The sequence below is a fragment of the Thunnus albacares genome, chromosome 21, assembly GCF_914725855.1.
Source record: "Thunnus albacares chromosome 21, fThuAlb1.1, whole genome shotgun sequence".
Taxonomy (NCBI): Eukaryota; Metazoa; Chordata; class Actinopteri; order Scombriformes; family Scombridae; genus Thunnus; species Thunnus albacares.
In genome coordinates, this window is record NC_058126.1 from 13940101 (window position 1) to 13961179 (window position 21079).

Consider the following 21079-nt stretch of genomic DNA (forward strand, 5'->3'; position numbering starts at 1 on the left):
AAAGGGAGAGGGAGATGAGGTGAGTGTAGTCCTTCCAGCTAAGCTTCCTCCATATAGACATTTACAAGACTTAAACTCATGAATATGCATGTCAAAAAAATTAAACAACCAACCATCTCAGCCTCAGTGTGTGCAGGAGATTTCTCTTTTTAATGCATTATAAAAACATACCACTTTTAAACTTATATGCACCTTATTACTTATGTGTGAGACTTATGTATTTTGTTAACATTTTGAATTTGTGTGTGTATGTTGTGTGTACAGGAACACCTTATTTGACATTTTTTGCCAACTAATTTACAGGTACATTGAAATATAACTTTAGAGACAAAATAATGAGCACTTTCACTCTACTTTTCACCAAATATTACTGTAATGTAAAAAAAAAAAAAAAAAAAAAACAAAACCTAAACATCCAATCCCTCATCTTCACCCATATTTAGCCTATTAAAGACTTGTTGTGCTTTACGGCCCAGGTGAGTGCCTGGCAATTGATTTTTATTTATTTATTTATTTATTTTATGCTTACCCTTGGATGTACGCATATTTTTTCCTTTTTAAAATATCATGTCCTATTCCTTTAATTTGCCTTCAACAGGTTTCAACTGTCTCCATCATCTTAGTCACAAATGTGTGAAAACATTTCCTTTTAAATTTGTTATGAAACTATGAATTGCTCTGATTTTGTACATGTTTAGTATAGCTACACTGTCTTTTATAGACTTAAGTAACATTTAGCAAAGTCCAACAGAAAATGTTTCCAGGAAATCTGGCAATTTGACAACACAGATTTGGTAGTTGTGGGTGGTATAGTTCACTTTGACTTTGGACCGTCTTGCGTGTCGGTTCCACCATTTCTGAATCCATAAATAAGAGCAGCAGAGCTGGAGAATAAACAAGAGACTGGCCATGAAGAGAGGAGAATGAAAAGAGGAGGGTATTTGAAAGAGAGATTTTGATTGAAAGTTCTGCTATCATTTGCTAATAAATAAGGTCAGTGACTAAAAGATAATGAAAGCCATCAGACTAAAATCATGTTGACTATCAAACATGCTTATCAGCATGTGCACAAAACATAAATAATAATGCAAATGTGACATTTGAGATGTAGAGATGAAATACATGTGGCAAAATGAGCACGTACTGTGTTATATAACAACATTTATTCAAGTAAGATATTACACATTTATTAAAATCTCATATTAAGCACATAAGCTGTCAAAAGTAAACATTTCTGACACTGTCATTGATCCATACCTGAGTAATGACACAGTAAGATACTGAACCGACAGCTCACTCTCTCCCAAATTCAGTCTGAACCAAATGAAAGAGAAAAAAACGTCTAACAATAAAAAAAAATCTCAATTTAATCCAAACCCTAGATTGTCAGGTGATAGCACATTATATACACCAACAGTGTTGCAGTAATAAAGGCATTATACATTAACATTATAATCTAAGAATCTAAACTGGCACTTGGTAAGAGTAATCCAAAAAAGCCTACAGTAGTGAAAAAACAGAATAACGAATGAGCACTGTTATATTCATTAAAACAGTTTGTTTAGCAAAATACATTTTTGGAAGACATTCAAATCTTTGATGATTATTTCATCAAAAAGTGCTGCTGTATCATGACAAGTGCTTACATGATCACCATTCACTATAAAAAGCTTATTTGTTTTGTTAGTGGAGAGCAACACAGAATTGGGGTGGGGGGTGGGGGGGGGGCATGATGCTAAAAAGGTCCTGGGCCAGTTTTGAGCTGGTCATTAGATCCACTGATCCACCAGGAGGCTCTCTGACACTGTACATTTGATGTTATTAAATGTAAACAGACTGATCTCTTGTAGAATGTTTTTTGGTACAAGAAACTCACCACTGTCAGTTCATATCTTTTCAGAAAAGGGGGGGGGAGGGGAGGCAAACGACCTCAAGAAACAAGAAAAACAAATAAAATGCTTTTCTCGTCCTTTCCAGCTCATCACCTGATAATATCTAGGAGGAATATGAGGTGCCGAGATAAGAAGCTGTGAGGGTAAAGCTTTGGGGAGCTACAGTATAGTGCGGTCATATATATGGAAATCTCTCCCTGTCTGTCTCACACTTCTTCAGCAGACCTGATGCAATGGCCTTCACCGCCCTCATGGTCTCAGTGCAGGTCGGGTTGATCAGGGATTCAGGCAGCAGGAAGCCAAAATATCCTGTATCCCTCAACTCAAATGCAAACGCATACTGGATACCGTTCCTGTAGGCCCAGTCAATAGAACTGCCTGAACTAACATCTGTGGAAAAAATAAAACAAAACAAGGATAAGAAAAGCTTAGAATAGTATTTGTTATATAAGCATTTTCAACTGTGAGCTAGTACCAATGCCAAAAGTTGCTTGCATTTAGAAACATATAGCAAAATCTGACAATAAGAAGCTTCAGTTTCAGGTAAATCTACATCACAGCACAACAATCATCAATTCAGTTCCTTTTGCTAAAATTGGAAGATACAATAAAGAGAAGGAACGGTACTCACACAGAGTTGTGGAAGCAGGTCCATATCTGTATCTCACTCCATAGGCAGAGTAAAGAGCTGTCACTGCATTATGAGCTGCTGACTCCTGCAGATTAAAGGCACGAGGTCAACTGTACATTTCGTCACAGTAGGATTTAATATCAAGCTGTTCCGGTTGAAAATCTCCAACGTGTGATCATAAAGTAGGCAAAAGAAGCCTTAAATACTTCTCAAATACAATTTATTTAGTGGTTTATTAAGGAATGGGTGTCTTACCACGCAGCTGAAGTTGGGGATGGTTGCATACTTGTAGGAATATGGGTAGAGCAGCATTTGGGCGTACGCATGGATGGATATGTAGGCTTTGACACGCTTCTTGTGCTTGCGCAGGAACTTGGCGACGGCCTTGACCTCAGGTTCAGACTCGGGGAAGGGGCCACAGTAGGTGTCATCACAGGGATGAAAGGAGGCACCCTCATCTGGGGGGAAGAATCAGGGAAGATCTAATCACATCCAGGATGCACACAATTCATTTTGGTAATATTTTCTAAATATGAAACAGGTTTGGCACTGTGATCTGGATTTATTTTTGTATTCTTGACTCAATCCAGCTACAATGACAATGCAGGCAGTGTAAAGAGACAGAGAGAAATGCTGTGGGGAAAAACTAACACCGACTCAGATTGAAATCGCAACATTTACATTATAATGCCAAGGGTAACAGCAGCCAAAGACGAGTGTAGCGTCCCAAAATGCTTTGCAGACACAATGAACCCACTGGCATGATGTTTGGGGGTCTGATGAGCACACCATCCTTGTCTCTCCCTCCAACAGACTACATTAGCATTTTTTGTGCTTAGAACAATGAATATCAATGTTTGTGTCCTTGAATGATGTAAATGGATGGTGCAAAAATAAACATAAACCTGTTTACAGGACCTGACTGGCTCTGAAAGGATTTACTCAAAGCAGCTAAGAGACACACATCTTTCCCAAGTTTTGATTAACATTATTTTTTGAACTTGAAGAAGAAGAAAGACTTCTAGTGGGATGAAGTGACTCCTCTTTTTTAAGCATTTCAGGAATTTAGTTGAAGCAACATCTGAAATAAGGTAATAAAGATCACTGGTATACAGATAAGATAACTATTGACTAGTTTCAAGGAAAAATGTAGGTTTAATTAACTGATTTCAGACTGTTTTGCAGTGACTTTAGGCTACATTGATTGATTTGCACAGTCCCATGTCTATAAATAGTAGAAGCAATGTGGTAGTCAATATCATAAATTAATAAGTATGGATTTCATTCAAGTTTAGAGTCATCTTTGGGCTGGCTATGTCATGCTCTATGCAATTGTGAAATTATCCATTACTGAAGTATAAATTAAGGTGTTAGCCTTGTAATCATGCTAAATTTATCATGCCATAATTCCCTGAGGGCTTTTCTATGAGTTTTATCATTCATTTGTATGAATTATCAAGCCCACAGATACTGTATGGTTTCACAAACACCACTGCCAAACATATTACTTCACTTTCTCTCCTTATTTTATTACCAAATACATAGTGCTGCCCTACAATCATACTGTACATTACTGTGCATACACTGGCAAGGATTTGATGTTGTTTTGAGTGTTTTGGGCTTTTTTCTGTTACCGATTTAGTCTTGGTCCATAAATGTTCCTTTTCTCACATCACATCTCTGCATGTCCACAAAAATCCTCAGTGTATTCTCAGAGCCCCTCCCAGAGTGATGATGAATTAATGAAACCCCCCCCCCCCCCCCCCCCCCCCCCCGCCCACCACCCACCGGAGACTAAATGACATCAAGCACAGATTTTTGTCACCACACAAATATTTTATCCACAGCTTACACTCATTAACAGACAGAGAAGACAACATCAGCAAGAAGTGCCTCGCAAAGCTGTGGTGTGTGTGTGTGTGTGTGTGTGTGTGTGTGTGTGTCATTGTAAAACCAGTGTTAAACTCACCACACCATTTCACTTTCCAGTTTCTATTAGCGTCCACTCCTCGGCAGTGGAACTTGTGATTTTTGGACCGTGTTTTCCTCCAGAAACGATCCTACAGTACAAATAAAGACACTTTCACTGTATGTTCAATGATAGTCAAACTCATAGAACAAATAGTTGCCTCCCACCTCCAAAATAATACATCTGTTACTTATACCACTCCAGTGGGTCTATTACTAACAATATATGCAGAAAATAGTTGAGGGGCATTTTTCACAGGCGTTATTTTCGCTGAAGCATAGATAATTACACATAATGCCAGAAAATCACATTGTTATCTCCCTGCTGTTGAGTTTTTCCAATTACAGAACATATTCTGATACAGATGGACACATTTCCAGTATGATTTCTTGATAATGTTCAAAATCTGTGGGCAGGAGTAATGTGTTACCAATTTTTACTCTGAATATAATTATACCTACATAAAATAGTTTTCTCTTCAGGGCCCTGCACCAGTGTCAGAATACTTCAAAATGTTGTTTTTTTTTTACTCTGAAGAAAAACTTTGAGGCTGATTGAAAAGTTGCAACATTCAGTCTGTGATATAAGTGTAGACAGAGCTTCAGTACCGTGGTCCAGCTGAAATGGTATCCATCCACATTGAAGACAGGCATGATGTAGAAATTGAGCTGGTTGAGCAGTCGTCTCATCACAGAGTCATACTGATATGAGTTGAGGGCCTGTAATTATAATAAAAAGAGGATAATTATACCGCATACTCATCAGTATTTTCATTGTGATCTAATTGCTCAAAACATCTTGATTGTGGCCAGAAAGTACAATTATGGTGTCATTACTACGCTATGGTTTTGTAATTTTGCAAGCATCTTAACCATCACAGTGCTTTAAATGCACAACCACAGTAGGTTAATACTATAGATGAGGATTGTAGAGAGGAGATCTGGGCACTGGGGTAATACTGCTAATAGCTGTGCTTTAATCAGACTCAGGCCAAGGTTAGTGTGCCTTAAGCCTTAAACTAACATGGCACCCTGACCTCCAGTGGCCAATGTCAGTTACTACATGAAAGTGGATTCACATTGTAGGGCACGTATTTCAGCTAAGTGGAGCATATTTGACTATTTTTATGAGCAAAATGCTTTCCCAAGTTTTTTCTCCCTTATTCATTTTTATGTCAGTCTGCTTCTGGTTTCCTGCTGTTATTTATCTCCCTCCATCATTCACTCACTTCCTACTCCTTCTGTATCCTTCTTTGAAGAATTCCTACTGACCCTTTCAGTCCATGTCTTGGCCTATGGTGAATTAGCCACGTATTATGGTTATGCTTCAGTTATGGGAACGACTTGTCTGATTTAGACATCAAATTGGCCATTTGAATAAATGCCCACAAATAGAGTGGCTGTAGAGCACAACAGAACATTGTTTTGTAAATAGTATAGTCCATAAACCTTAGAAAAGCTTAGTTTTAGTTTGTGCATGTGCTACTTTTTAGTGACGCATGTTGAAACAGTTAATTTCTCCTCAACATCATTTCATTTGGTTACTGGAGTTGGATATATAAATTTTAGCATTTGTTTAGATTTCTAAAGATGAACATTTTTTTAAAACAGTCTTTGACATAGTGCACTAAACTGATATTCATAAACTTTCCTTCATTTGTCTTAACTTTCTGGCATTTGTTGTGTTGCAAAGCCTGCTCATCTGGCAACTAAATAGTACAAAACAAGCCATTAAAGGTTCTTAATTTAATGTCTGGGTCTGGTCTGGTACCGTCCTTACTTCAGAGGGTACTGACTAAGACTCTAAGGGTGTAATGGAACTTGAGTTAATGTCTGGATTATGTTCAACATCTGAACAATAAAGGGTATGCTTTAGTATTTGCATAACTGTGCGTGACAAGTGAACAGATGTTCACATTTTGTCGAAGACCCCAGTGACTGCACATCACAGACTGCATTGCTACAGGCTATCACTTAGAGAGGAACAATACATGTAGTGCAAGCTGTGTTTTAATATTTAAATTTGCATCCTATAAAAACAAGACTACCTCTTTGACAAACCACTGGCAGAAAGCGGGTCCTATCCACTCTCTGGCATGAACCCCACAGTCGATCCACACAGCTTTCTTCTGGGGACGACTTCTCTTTCCTAGCTGACAGGAGACAAGCACTGTCAGTTTTGGAGTAACACAAATATGCTTGTCCATGCACCTGTGTGTGTGTGTATGTTGGTTTTGTATGTGTTTGTCTCATGCCTTCTCTCTTACCTGAAGCACATAAAGCGGTCTTCCTTCGTACGACTTCCCGATGGAGAACATGTCAACCAGGTCAGGGTGGGTTCTGTTCATCTCAAACATCCACCACTGGATCTTAGGGACAGAAAAAAAATGTAGAAAATTAAATTAAGTGTTCCAGACAATCAAAACTAGTTTTATTTCAAGGCTTGCCAGAGTGAGAACACGTGTACCTGTGAAGTATGCGCATTTGTGTGGGAGTGCGTTTTTCGCTTGCATCATCTGTCTGTGTAGTTGCACAGAAATGCATGAGCGTGTAAACAAGTGTATGTTTTGCAGCGAAGGAGAGGATCAAAGCTCAGCGTAATGAAGACTTGTGGAGGCTCTCAGGATCTGTGTGTGGAATGCATGCAAGCCCTGCTGCTTCATAGGACCTGACAGATTCATGAACCAGGAGCCTGATCGACCTGGAAAAATAAACACTCTAAAGCTGTGAAGTGTGTGAAGTAGGGTGCATTTCTCTGTGTGAGAGAGCACGAGGCTGTGGGAGAGAGACTTGTGGAATGGGGTAATTGGGGAGTTTGAGAGCACCTTAGAGGGGATGTTTGTTTACTATGTGCATGCATTAGAGAGAGTGTATGTGTTAGAGATAGATGGGTAGATGGTGGGCTTCACATCTACCTCTTCCAGAGAGTGGTAAACCTCGTAGTCATACTGAGACTGTGACCTCCGCTTGCGAGAGGAGCGATATCCCGTCTGCTTTTCAATTTCCTTCTGCAGATTGGAGATGAACACACTGTGGAAGGAAGAAAAGAGAGTTAGACAGGCACATGACGGACATGATAACCAACCACTGTATGATTCCTGCCAGTATGAGCACAGTCACTGGTTAGCATGTAATTCTAGAGAATATTGTGATACCTTTCAATTTTTCAGTTTTTGCACATAAATAGGTACCACTAAAGGGTTTATAAGTTGGAACTAATGTTTTTATTATTGTTCTTTGAATATTTGAATGGTTTATAGCTCAAAAATAGTAATAATAATAATCCTCCTCTAGCATAACTTGCTCTATCATTTTATAGCTCTTTAATAGTGTTTAATAGTTTAATACAAAGTATACCCTATTGGGTAAGTGAGTAAGTCAATAATAAAGATAACTTCATAATAAGTTCAGATCTGCATTTGCTATATAAATGTTAATAAATCATCAAGAGTTCTTCCACTACAATAATACATCAAATCTGAGGTTAATTAATTTATTAATGACTTTTCAAATAGTCCAACAAATGTGAGTAATATTAACATCAGAGCTACAACTAATACAAAAAGTAAATTATTAAAAGTAAATTAATATTTGAATGAAGTTGCCCATTTGGGGTGGTAGCGATGGTCCAAATAAATAAATCTGCATCACAAGTTAAAAAGCTAGATAAAAGGGTGAAGCGCTTGTTCATATGAATATCCAGCAATATAAAGCACTGATAAATGATTTCATTAATGTTAAAAAAAAGCCTTTAGCTAAACCTTACAAACTCCCAACAAATGTGGTCTATCAAATAGTAACCATGTACCTAAAACATCAAAACAGCTGAAGAAATGACTGCAGATTTGGCCTGTGACATGTTTGCTATTACATTTCTGCACATCTTAAATTTCTAATGGGTTCTCAATGGCTTTGTCAGTGCAAAATGTCCTTCTTGATTCATTTTGACATTTGTTTGTGTCCCATTTTACCCACAACAATGACTCTAATTTGATGTGAGGAAATAAAATTTACAGATGTTCCCCTTTAGTATTTTGTAACAGTGGGTAAATAACAATTATAAATAAATTTAGTATATCTGCTGAATGCTGGTATGAAGTGGTGGAATCACTGGTTGTTTTTTTTATTCCTAACACCAATTATGCAACTGCACTCACCCACCCTACTCTTTTCCAAGATCCAAACCACTTTCGTACACCAGCACTCATTCTGTCCAATAGCACAAAGGATACCAGTCAGGCCACTGCTGTCTATCATTAAATTAAATGTTCTGAAAAGAAGCCAAAACAATAATCATCACCATAACTGTCTGTCCCTATGGACCTCTTAGTTCCTATGCCTCTTCACTTCCCACTCCAACCTAAAATAGATGATGTGATCTGTTTTCATAGCAGCTATGTAGGCAGCCAGACTCTCCTTACATACACTTCCTCATGAAGGGCCTTACTGTATGTGTACATTTCTATCCATAACTACTTGAATAACACTGAAAAAGCTGCATTATTTCCCTTTGAGTAAAACGAGATCTGTGGTGCCTCACTGCCACTCACTACCACTACCAAACATTGTCCCCTGCTGTGTAAACCATCTTTGAAAACTCCTCAGTCAATCAACAGCGTCGGAAGAAAAAAAAAAACTCATCCTCAGATCTCAAATTCCTCCCTTAGGATAGACATGACAATGGAATTCTTTCAATCTGCGGCTGTGGCTGCTGTGATAAAAACTCCATCATTTCAACGTTAATTTTGTTGAGGGATGGGGTAGAGAGATGAAAGGCCTTGCTTTTTGGAGCAGATTGGGAGAGGGGCTCTGATGTAGTCTGCGTGTGTTTGCATGTGTCCCAGCTTTGAGGAAGTATGAGGTCTTTTGCATGCAAGCTATAGCCGCCTCTGCATGTGTAAATCATATTCTGGCTGGGAAAAGCTGGGTAATTGCAGCGCCCTTTGTATAACAGATGTGACTCATACTGTAGAAACTCTGCTAACAAGATTACCGAATGTGTGAGAGTACGCAAGCAAGCAAGCATATGTACTGTAGTACATTTCTGTATTTTTGGCAGGTGGTCTTTCTGTCCTTACCGATAGTTGATATGTTCCTGCTTTAAGCGCACATGTAGGCCTTGTGTATCATTGCGTTTCACATGTACATCCACAGTTGCATTGTGACAGATCAAAGAAGCACTGTTGGGCTGCCAAAAGTCCACCTAAAAGGACAGGAAAAAAATTATACAGCGGCAGTTACAGTAACACAAACACCCAGCAAAAATGAACTGTGGGATGTAGGAGTGGGCAATATGGATAAAACTCAGTGTATGCAACTTTATATTGCAATATCAATATACATATACTATTATATGGATTTTTTTTTTTTTTTTTGAAAATTCAAATGAGAAACTATCTATTTTGGGCTTAACCAAGGAATAAAATACCTGACATAAGGAACTTCATCACATACATGTAAAAATCAAAAATTTATTCATAAAACAGTCCTGCTCAGTGATTTGCAATATTGCCCACAATGGTATAATACAAACAGAAATATTTAAGGGATAGCTACCACAGTATATGGTGTGGTAAAATCAATGATGCTTGACAGATTTATATAATCTGACAGGTCTCATATGCTGTTATATCAAACATCTCTTTGTCTGTTTGTTACATTTGTTATACTGATGATCAACTAGATATTATTTTTTTGTTTTCTGGTGTACGATGCTACTTGATTCACAAGGAATGTACAGATCCAACTTTTTCTCTCCTGAAACAGATTCAGATGCCTAAACTCAGGGCATCAACAAAAACCAGGTATTATATCGATACCATTGGACTCTTTTCCCCTAATTTCAACCCTGTATCCCTCACTACAAGGAGCTCATTGGAATTACAGAAAGAATCTGTAATTTGTTATGTCTGTTTATCCGTCTGTTATGATATGGCTGCTACCCAAACCACTTAAAAATTAAGCATCTAAACTAAAACTAAGGGTTAAAGAGCATATTTTTCAAAAAAATAATTGACACTACCATATTATCTCCTCTGCTGTGTGTTTAAAATAGCCGCAAACATTTGGTGATAATGACCAAATTGTTACGGCAAGACCTGGACAGTTTAACATTCCTCCCGTCTCTACCTGAAAACGATGGACTAAATCAGGGGAATGATGATGACTCTACAGCGTTAATGGGGCAAACACACTGATGGGTCCCATTAACAACCTGCAGCAACTCTCCCCCTGCTTCCCTTCCACTGTTTGACCTCATATTAGCGACAAATATCCTGCCTTTCAGCGCCTGCTATCAGGCCGTGATAGCCGGGGCTGTTAGCTTTAGCTGAACCAACCGGGCCAACCAAATAAACACAGACGCCATGTGGTATCACTGATAAAATATCAGCGAGAGGGAGAGACACTGAGAGAAAGAAAGTATTTTTTAGCAAATAGGAATGCACTGGTTTACAGATGATACACACAGTAGTCGACGTAAAAGAAATACTGTATATCCAGTGTTTCTATTTTGTGCAGATGTGTGTGAAGGTCCCTCAGCTGGCATTCATTTGTAGCATGGGGGCAGAGACATGAAGGCTGGCACACATGCTTGTTAATGTGTCAATTGGTTTAATGGTTTACAGAATGCATACCAGATTAATTTAACTTTGTGTAGAGCTACAAGGTTAGAAGAGCCTCTGCTGGAACGTTTGGTGCCCTCGACTATAAATCGCTCTCTGCTGCTGTTCGTTTATGGCGTTTCCAAATGGTCGAGTGCCCCAGATGTTTCAGCACCGCTCCTCCATTAACCAAACAAATTCACAACACATACGCCTAAAAAGGGCTTAAATAGCTACAATCAGATAACTCAACTCCTCACAAACAATTCTCTCTCAAGTTAAAATTTAATAGCTGTATTTATGAGCCATAAAGATGCATTCTTTGTCTGATTTATAAAGGTTTAATCTTCTGATTGTTTATGTTCTCTTTTTGTGTGTCTGTGTCTGTGCATACAGGATAGCTATAAATTGAATTTGTGTTGTTTTGGTTGATGTAATTCGGGTATGGGCAGGACAAGAAAGAAAAATTTATAGTTCAATAAAAAGAGCTGGTTTTCCTTAGAGCAAATGAGGTGAAGCTGTAGTTGAGTGTTTATATGTCAAGTAATAGAAGACAGGTCGACCAAAATAAAACACAGTTGTTATTTAATATTATAAGAAAAAAAAGTCCATTGTATGTTCTCTGAATCTCAACAGCTTGACATGCTCGACAGCCTGATATTGGCTACTATGAGAACACATAATGCTGTTATAGCTGAGTTAGAGGCAGTTTATAAAGTATCTTTATGTCTTTTTTTGTTAACAGAATCATAGTAATAACATTAATCATGTATAAAAGTAAGAAGTAAGGATGAACTGATTAAACTGTAAATCCAACCTATACAGAATTAAACATTTATTCTGAAAACAGTGTGGCTTTTAACGACCTCTCCTAAAGACAAACAACGGTCTGTCTCCCCTCAACAGCAGACAGACAGACTGTAGTCATAATGTCATCTAGAAACGAATGCTGTTGCTCCATACACAGTAAATAACAGAATAATTCCTTTGGACACAGATGTGATGATTTTACTGAGATATGAGCACATCTGACTTGCAGATTTAAGCCCTGGAATATGTCAAACAAAATGTCTATGAGCCTAGAAAGAGACAAATTCTGTTATTGGTTCAGGGATAAATGGAGATTTCATATTACGTCACTTAAGTCTATTATTTAGTCTATTACTATTCTGATAATCAATAAGTCATTTTTCAAGCAAAAAGAACAAACATTGCCTAATTTCAGCCAATTGTGAAGATTTATACTATTCTTCATCTTATGTGACAATAAACTGAATATCTTTGGTTTTGACTGTTGCCCAGACAAACAAAGCAATCTGATGACATCACACTGGGATTTATGGTGTGGGACATTTTATAGACCAAACTATTAATCGGTTGATTGATAAAATTCTCAGCATATTAATTGATAATGAAAAAAAATTGTGAGTTGAAGCCAAAGTTTAGATAGAACCACTGTGCTATTTCCAAAATGTGGTACAGAGGTAGGAGGGTAAATCTAACGGAAATCTAACTGGAAATGCTAACAGGCAGCGTGGTGTCGTAATAATCATCTTAAGTTATTCAAATATCTCATGTCCCATTTCAGTAACAGGAGCTGCAGTAATAATGGAGTATAAAAGTAATGATTAACTTTTGTGAAAATCCAACATGTTGAAATATCTTATCTTTACAATACATAGCTTTTGGTAAAGGTGTTTGTTCTACTGGGTGCATTCAGGAGCTGTTGTTTCCTTTCTGGGCTGCCCAGAGTTCACCTGTCCGTCAGATAGTATCATTGCTCATTCTACTGTATGAACCGGAGAATTTTTATGGGAATGACCAATTTACCATCAGGTGCTTGGAACAGGAAAGGTAAAAGCTTTCATGGGTGTAAGTTAAATATTATGTCAGTCAACAAAATAAAAATATTGAAAATTATGATTTGAAAAAAAAGTGTTAGTTTGTTGATGATGGATCTGATTCTTGTTTTCCGTTCAGTATAAGAAGTTATTATTTATTATTTGACCTCATGTCTTGCCTGAGGATGAAAAGTTTGACTCTGGCACTGGAGGCATTGCAGTGTGGCTAAGTTAGTGAAAACACACAGCTGTCCAAACAGTAGCTGCCACTGCCTCGGTTGGCCTTGGAGCACCGTGTCCGCTGACCTTCCATACGAAAAAATCTCAGGCCAGATCCTGACCAGTAGCCTGGCTCTGTCCTCATATCCCTCACCACAAATCAAAAACATTTACCTCTTTTGCCCTCATTCATCCCTTCCCTGCTCAGAGCTGTGCTGGTCTTGGACCACTTTAAGAAAAGCTTGACCTGAACTCACACAGATGCCTTTCAAATACGCACTTGATGAGGCATCTCGCTACACAAATACAACCCAAGCACACCAAACCAAGCTGCTGAAACTAATCATACTGCCCCAGGGCCATAGCCAGAAGTTTAGAAACACTTAGGTCAAAATCTGCTTAGTCACCCCTAACAATTTAAATAGTTTATTTAATTAGTTGCTCAATTATATTTTCTGCGGGCTTTATTTAGAAGACCTTCCAAGGAAAGTATTTTGCACATAAACAACTGCATATAAACTCAACCCAACGAACTAAACTTTAAGTAATATAAGTAACCCAGAGCTTTGTCTCTATTTACTCTATGATTAATACCAGATTACATACAGTATTTCTTTCCAGGAAACGTCCTAGGAAATTATTAGGAAATTACAGCCCCTTAAAATAGAGTGAGAGATCATAATAACAGATAAAATAGACTGTGAGATGCACTTGAAAGCTCCAAGAAAAAGCTAGTAAGTGGGCCATTCAATTATTTTGTCATTCATAAAGCATTTGTTTTATTTGGAAACATAAATGAAGTTTCTAAGTCTTCCTTAAACTGCCATGAATAAAATTTAGGTTGCTAAAAAAAACAAATTCCAAGAAAAAATACATGGTATATGACCCCAGTTTCCTCTATGATAGATACTGTTCTGTTTTACTACAGTGAAAATGCGAAAATAACACCAACTCTCCCAAACTGACTTAAATTGAATTAAAGGGATATTCATCAGTCTATCTATCCATCTATCCATCCATCCGTCCATCCTTCCATCGTTCCACTGCTTATCGGGGGTCGTGGTGGCATCAGACTGAGTAAGGAAACCCAGACATCCTTCACCCTGACAATGTCCAGCTTCTCCTGGGGGAACCCAAGGCATTCCCAGGCCAGAAGATATATGTAATCCCTTACAGTGTGTTCTGGGTCTGTGCCAGGGTCTCCTACAAGTAGGACGTGCCTGGAACATCTCCAGAGTTAGGCATCATGGAGGCATCTTAACCAGATGCCCAAACCACCTCAACTGGCGCCTTTCAACACAAAGGAGCAGTGGCTCTACTCCGAGTTCTCTCCGGATCTCTGAGCGCCTCACCCTATCTCTAAGGCTAAGGCCAGACACCCAACAAAGGAAACTCATTTTGGCTGCTTGTATCTGCAATCTCATTCTTTCAGTCACTACCCAAAGCTTGTGACCATAGGTGAGGGTTGGAACATGGACTGGTAAATTGGCCGCCTTCACCACAACCGTTCGGTACAATGCCTGCATTAATGCTGATGCTGTACCGATCCAAGCTCAGACTCCATCTTACCCTCTCTCGTGAACCCTCACTTGTGAACAAGACACCAAGATACTTGAACTCCTTCACTTGGGGCAACAACTCACTCCCAATCCAGAGGAAGCAGTCCACCTTTCTCCAGCTGAGCACCACAGCCTCAGACTTGGAAGTGCTGACTCTCATCCCAACTGCTTCACATTCAGCTGCAAACCATCCCAGTACCTGCTGGAGCCAGCAGAACCACATCATCTGCAAAAAGCAGAAAAGCAATCCTGAGGTCCCCGAACCAGACACTCTCCTCCCCCCGGCTGCACCTTGAGATTCTATCCATGAAAATCACAAACAGAATCAGTGACAACCCTGGCCCAACACCTACTGAGAATGAATCCTACTTCCTGCTGAGAATGCGGACACAGCTCTCACTGTGGTTATATAAGGACCGAATGGTTTGCAGCAACGGCCCAGGTACCCCATACTCCTGCAGCACTCCCCACAAGGTGACCAGAGGGCCACGGTTGAAAGTCCACAAAGCACATGTAGACTGGATGTGCAAATTCCCATGACCCCTTAAGTATCCTTGCAAGGTTGAGGAGCTGGTTAACTGTTCCACGGCCAAGACAGAATCCACTTTGTATCTCCTGAATCTGAGGTTCAACAGTCAGCTGGAGCCTCCTTTCTAGCATCCCGGCATAAGCTTTCCCTGGGAGGCTGAGTAGTGTGATCCCTGATAATTGGAGCACACCCTCCCATCCCCCTTTTTAAAAATGGGAACCACCACCCGGGTCTGCCAGTCCACAAGCATGTGGGACAGAATGGGAGGGACATGAGGTCACAGTGACCTTCACCTTAGACCTTTGACCACCAAAATCTAATCAGTTCATCCTTGAGTCCAAGTGGACATTTGTGCAAAATTTGAAGAAATTCCCTCCAGGTGTTCCTGAGAACACCTGGACGGATGGATGAACAAAGGGATGGACGGATGGACGGATGGACAACCTGAAAACATAATGCCTCCTGCTACAGCTGTTGCTGGCACAGAGATATAAAAATCTTTGCTGTGTACTCAGAAACTAGAACAATGTGCAAAGGAAGGTCATCCATGTTCTCAAGGCTAATGGGTAATTACTCCCAAATGAGTTTGGGAAAGAGGAGAAGCCTTCGAGTCCTCCGGGGTTCCACTATTTTCAGTATCTTTGAAACACATGTTCATGTTTGCCAACTTAAGAGATCCAAGCATTCTGCCCAATAATGAGGAAATCCTTTGTATTTCCTCCATTCTTCTCTTAGTGTTTTTCACTGAAATTAATACAGAGCATCTTATCAACTGTGTATCTCAGTCTCTCAGACAGGGAGTATGTCCTGACTGTGACACATGACCACACTCGGCTGCTCGCTGTCTCTCTGTTTTGCCTATCACTGTCACCAGACCATGTCACATCACACAACCCCCCCCCCTTACTGCCAGTGTCACGCTTCACTCGGTCTTTGACTGGTGTTCAAGTGTCAGGTAAAGACTCCTGCGGGACTACAGGGTGATGTGAGCAGAATAAGGACAGATAATACATTTAAATGCAACATTTCAGAAAAATCAAAAGCCCAACATTAAAAAAACAAGTCAGTGCTTAATAGGTTTCATGTCAAATTGTCACTGATTTTGGATGTGTGTAATAGTGTGTGTGTGTGTGTGTGTGTGTGTGTGTGGGAACTGATAATAAGATAAAATAAGTGCCAACCTTCATTTGTCCCAGAACTTTCTTGAGCACACGAACCTCCTCATCATTACCTGGAGTTATCCTGAAGACTTGATCACTGCAAAAACAACAGAGCTCTTCTAAGTGTCAGGTAACAACTGGGATGAAAGTGCCCCGGAGGGTTTTAGCGGCACTAAGATTCCTTGTAGCAGAGCTTGGATCAATTTTCTCTGCATTTCGTTTCAAAAACATCTGGGTGACGTTTTGTGCTGATTGAAGGTGACACATATAATAGCAGTTCTATAGATGACAGGATCAAACTCCAGTCAAACAATCTGTCTGACGCATCATTAAAGGATTATATTTCATCGTTTCCAGCTCTGCAGGTAGCACCTGGAAAAATTCTTTGGCAGATACAGTAGCTGGCGGCAGCTGTTCCACATTTTCATACTTTAAATACATCAATCAAATGCTGATGTGTACCGTAGATAGATATGAAAAACACCTGTTTATATATCAAACATCTATGGCAAACATTTTAGGAGTCTAATAGCCTATTTCATGATAACCATGACGTATAATCAATTACTATAATGTGTTTGCCAATGCCAAAATCTAATGTTTTTTTTTCCATTGTGTAACTCTGTACTTAGATCATGGATAAATATAACACCATGATGTGAAAGGCAACACACAGTGTGAGGTGTTTTGGTTGCTAAACCAGCAGATAGATGATTGATGTTTATTTTTACTTTGTAAAAATTTCATACACCTAAAATAAAGCTGCAGTGTAAAACATCTGTGGTCAGATTTAAAGCATCCTCACTGATTTTGAGAACTCAACCCAGTTTTGTTTATCAAGAATCAAGAAAAAAATGATTTTAGTCAACTGTGGAATTAGCTGATTACTTAGTTATAGAATAGGTTTGTTACCTTTGTTATAATTCAATATAAAAATCTTTGCAGTTAATCGAAAGAAAGCCTGGAGGTAGATACTGTTTCTAAATGAATCTGCAAACACCATCTTATATATTATACATATTATATCACAAAACAAAGGCACTCTTTATCCTCATCATGAATTGTACGAACAGTAGTGTTGCTTTCATTCTGCAGATCATAGCTCCTGAAGGTTGACCTTAAAACTAACCTGCTGCCAATAATTCATTCCAGTCTCCTCATTACAGACTCTCTTTATCTGCCCAGTTACTGTCTGTCTGCCTGGTTCTGTCTGTGTCCACTTTCATGTATTTCTTTTCTTCTCTCTCGTTGGGTGTCTTCCTCTCTCACGTTTTTTTTTCTTTTTTTTTTTAAAGCTTTTTACAATGTCACACAGGAAGTTGGGCCCCTCTAAACAAAGGTGGCAGTCGGCCACTCTGAGGTTTGAGGAACAAAAGGGCCAGGATGCCCAGTGTGAGTATCCACCTTGTTTCAGTGACCACAAACATTGCCAAAAAAACCCCCCAAAACAGCCTGTTTCCATGGCAACGGCAATGATTGAGGACGGACTACAAAATGGGCAGGCTTTTTGGAGGTAAAATTTGTTAACATTTGAAGGGAACGGAAGAACCTGATTAAGTCTCTCCCTTGAATCTAGAAATATTTCAAACTTGAAAAACAAGCTTGCATTATAATATATTCTCTCTGTCAGTTTTTGTTTTTACCAGTGTACACAGCACCATGCTGCACGGTAAAGGGGCTTCACAGAGCTAGTCCAAATTGAACCATTTCTTCATCCTTTAGTGTTTCTCAAAGATGACAGACTGTTTTTGTTACAGTACTGGCCGGGCAGAGACCTTCTGCTTTGCATCTACCAGCTGCAGGGCTTTCTAGGCTAAAGCTATCCTTAAGTTGTCAGTCTGTTGATTCTCTCTGGGATAGAAACAGTTTGTTTTTAAGACAATCTGGCCCTAAAACCAAAAAACTGACTGTTTTAGATACTATAATGCAGTGGTTCCAAACCCTTTTGGCCTGTGACCCCTTAAAATAAAGCAAAGTCTACCTGGGACCCCTCATCATATGTTGTATTGTCTACAAGTTAAGTTACTGATTATTGTTTTGATTCATTGGTTAATCTTTTCGTCCACAAAATGTCAGAAAATAGTGAAAAATATCCATTAAGGTTCCCCACAGTCCAAAGTTACATCATCAAATGTCTAGTTTTGTCCTAAACCTGAAGATATTCAGTTTATCATCATGTTCGACAAAGAAGCAATAAATCATCACAACTGTGGAGTTGAAACCAGCTTATTTTTTTCATTTTTGCCTAAAAAATTACTAAAACGATTATTCAATTTTCAAAATAATTGCTGATTCATTTTTTGTCGATCGACTAATCAATTAATTGACTAACCTTGCAGACTGATTTTGTTTTAATTGATTAACTTTTAGAGGCTTCAGGAGGTAAAACACAGTAGTCCTCAAGAAATAAAGCAAAAATTAGAAGAAATCTTGACAAAGAAATCACAATTTTATGTGTCTAAAACATGTTTTTTTCTGTATCCTATTCTGCCCGGGTTGGAAACCACTGCTCTAATGTATAGTAGCATCATTGTCCCTCTATTTGATATGACAATGAAAATGGAGACTCTTTTTAGACTAAAAGCTCATTGTGAGGTCCTATATCTTGTCAAATCAGGGTGCTGTGAGGTACGCAATATTTTGGGTAAACCCAAAATATATGTTTTTGAGACAGACGAGGAGGGGGGTTTCCAGCAGAGGTGGCCCTCCTCTGCCTCCACTGAACTACATCAAAAGCTCTTTTGAAAAACAGACCATAAATACCTTTACATGCCCCACTCATGCATTCTGTATGTTTATCCAAATTGCTATACTGTGTCCAGCTCCAGATGGCCACAGTGGAGGTCTCTATTTATCCAAGAGTGAGCTCCACAAATTTCATAGCCAAGGTGAGGTGGTTTGTCCCACATCCAGCCTCATAAACAGACTGGTATGCAAGAAACTTTGACAAGAAATTACTGTCAGATTCGTTCATGTTTGCAATTATAGAAACTAAGAATGCATTGCCACACAAAGAGAATTTGGAGCTCTTGTTAACTAAGTGGTTTGACAGGGCACTGTGGCTGCCAGCATCCCGTGTCATGTGCCTATCAATGCCAATCTGCCTCTCTGCATCACTTCAGAAGGCTCCGGGCGTATGCCATCAGAAAACAAGGTATCCGTGCAGGTATAGAGTAAACAAACAAACAAAAAAAACATATTATGTCTCAGACGGGGAATCTGCACCAAAACGACGAAGAAGTTGGTGAGCATGGAGCCTTTCTTTGTTCCTTCTTTCCTCTTTCAACACAAGATAAACGTCTCTTGATGTATAGATAGTCTCTGCAGACAACTTCTGATAGCAGCAGTGCGCTTTTCCTGCCGCCTCACTCACCTCTCTCTCTGAACATGAATGAGAGCCCCAGTCTGTCCAGGCTCTCATGAGCCCCAGAAATGAATGGGGGTCTTTACTCACCCTGCGTAGCGGTTGTTGTAGAGATAGGCACCGACGGGACATAGCACGTTACTGCAGATTATCACACAAGCCAGTAAAACTGAGGCGCGAAATGCGCTCCTATGCTCCAGTGCCATCCTTGGCCAGCACATCAAAAAGACTGAGGATACCGAGTGAGCTGCTTTGCAGGATGCACGCAAATGTATCAAAACTCAAAGGACACGGTCCAGCGCACCATCAACAGATTGGCAAAGTCACTTATTTTGTCGTTGCGGTTTCACGGTGTTGTCTTGTATATTTCTACTCTCTGACACATAAGGTGCAAAAGGTGCGAAAGCCGGTCAACTGGCACAGGAGAAGCATTTGCCACCTCTTTGAAGCTCTGGGGGGAATTGCAGGGTAGCAGCTCTTTTTAAAATGAGGAGGACCTGAGTCACGTGGTCCCGGTGTCGGCGAAGTTGGTAACTGGATCCCCCTCCTGTGCGCTCTGTGCGCGCAGGGGATCATTTATGTGAACTGTGAACACATGTAGACATTTACCAAATCACGGTGAAAAAAACCCCCAGCGACGTCAAACCATGTATTTTAAGTGATGCATGAAGTTCTCTTTGTGGAGACATGAAGTGTATCAAGTGACTCATCTTCATCATTTCAGAACAACAGGCTTATTCTTCCAATGTGCTCAGCTCAGGTCCTTTGAAGAAGACACTCAGCACTTTTCTTGCTTTAATGAAACATCTGAGAGTTTTCAAACCACCCTCAAATGCCCACTTGTCCATCCACTTCAGTTCAGACATTAGTAGAGTAAAGCTGTAATACACATTGGTGATGGATACCGTTGTTGTTCCTTATTATTTTTGTCATAAATTGAAGTTATGATGTACACCGTCCTGTACCCTCCTATCCTATGTGTTTTGGAGGAACCCAAACTTGCAAACTGCAAAATAAATATATATTCTCATATTGAGAAGAAATAATAAATCACTATACCTCTATACCCCAAAGCCAGAGCGATAACGAGCTACCAGCTCTGTCAGTGCCTTGGCCTGGCTCCACTAGGAATCCCTCTGTAGAGCTTTAGGTGGCTCTCTCTGTTTTTCTAGGCTTTTCGTGCTTCTGTTTGATCCATTACTTATCACCCAACACAGTGATTAAATGTCTAAGTCAACTGCCAGCCTTTTCCTTTTGTGATTGCATGGCAGCAGCACATTTTTCGCATGCTTTTCTCCAGTGTCAACAGCATGC

General features: G+C 39.5%; 1 protein-coding gene across 1 annotated transcript; it reads right to left on the minus strand.

Annotated features, from left to right (window-relative positions):
* Positions 1 to 1201: 1201 nt before the first annotated feature.
* On the minus strand, positions 1202 to 20296 carry cpa6 (carboxypeptidase A6). Its single transcript, XM_044339862.1, has 11 exons — positions 19856 to 20296; positions 16423 to 16498; positions 9570 to 9694; positions 7407 to 7521; positions 6759 to 6860; positions 6540 to 6644; positions 5101 to 5211; positions 4493 to 4583; positions 2779 to 2981; positions 2524 to 2608; positions 1202 to 2282 (listed from the first exon to the last, which is right to left on the minus strand). Exons 1-11 carry the CDS (start codon positions 19984 to 19986, stop codon positions 2068 to 2070), a joined length of 1359 nt encoding a protein of 452 aa, XP_044195797.1. The 5' UTR covers positions 19987 to 20296; the 3' UTR covers positions 1202 to 2067.
* Positions 20297 to 21079: the final 783 nt, after the last annotated feature.

What these genes read in the sequence shown, in the direction of transcription:
- cpa6 (XM_044339862.1), bottom strand. Translation starts at nt 19,986, where the DNA reads ATGTGCTGGCCAAGGATGGCACTGGAGCATAGGAGCGCATTTCGCGCC. An exon ending in GACCGCTTTATGTGCTTCAG is followed by an intron (nt 6,645 to 6,758) that starts GTAAGAGAGAAG and finishes GTCTCCTGTCAG; the next exon opens with CTAGGAAAGAGAAGTCGTCC. An exon ending in GCCAGTGGTTTGTCAAAGAG is followed by an intron (nt 5,212 to 6,539) that starts GTAGTCTTGTTT and finishes TTATAATTACAG; the next exon opens with GCCCTCAACTCATATCAGTA.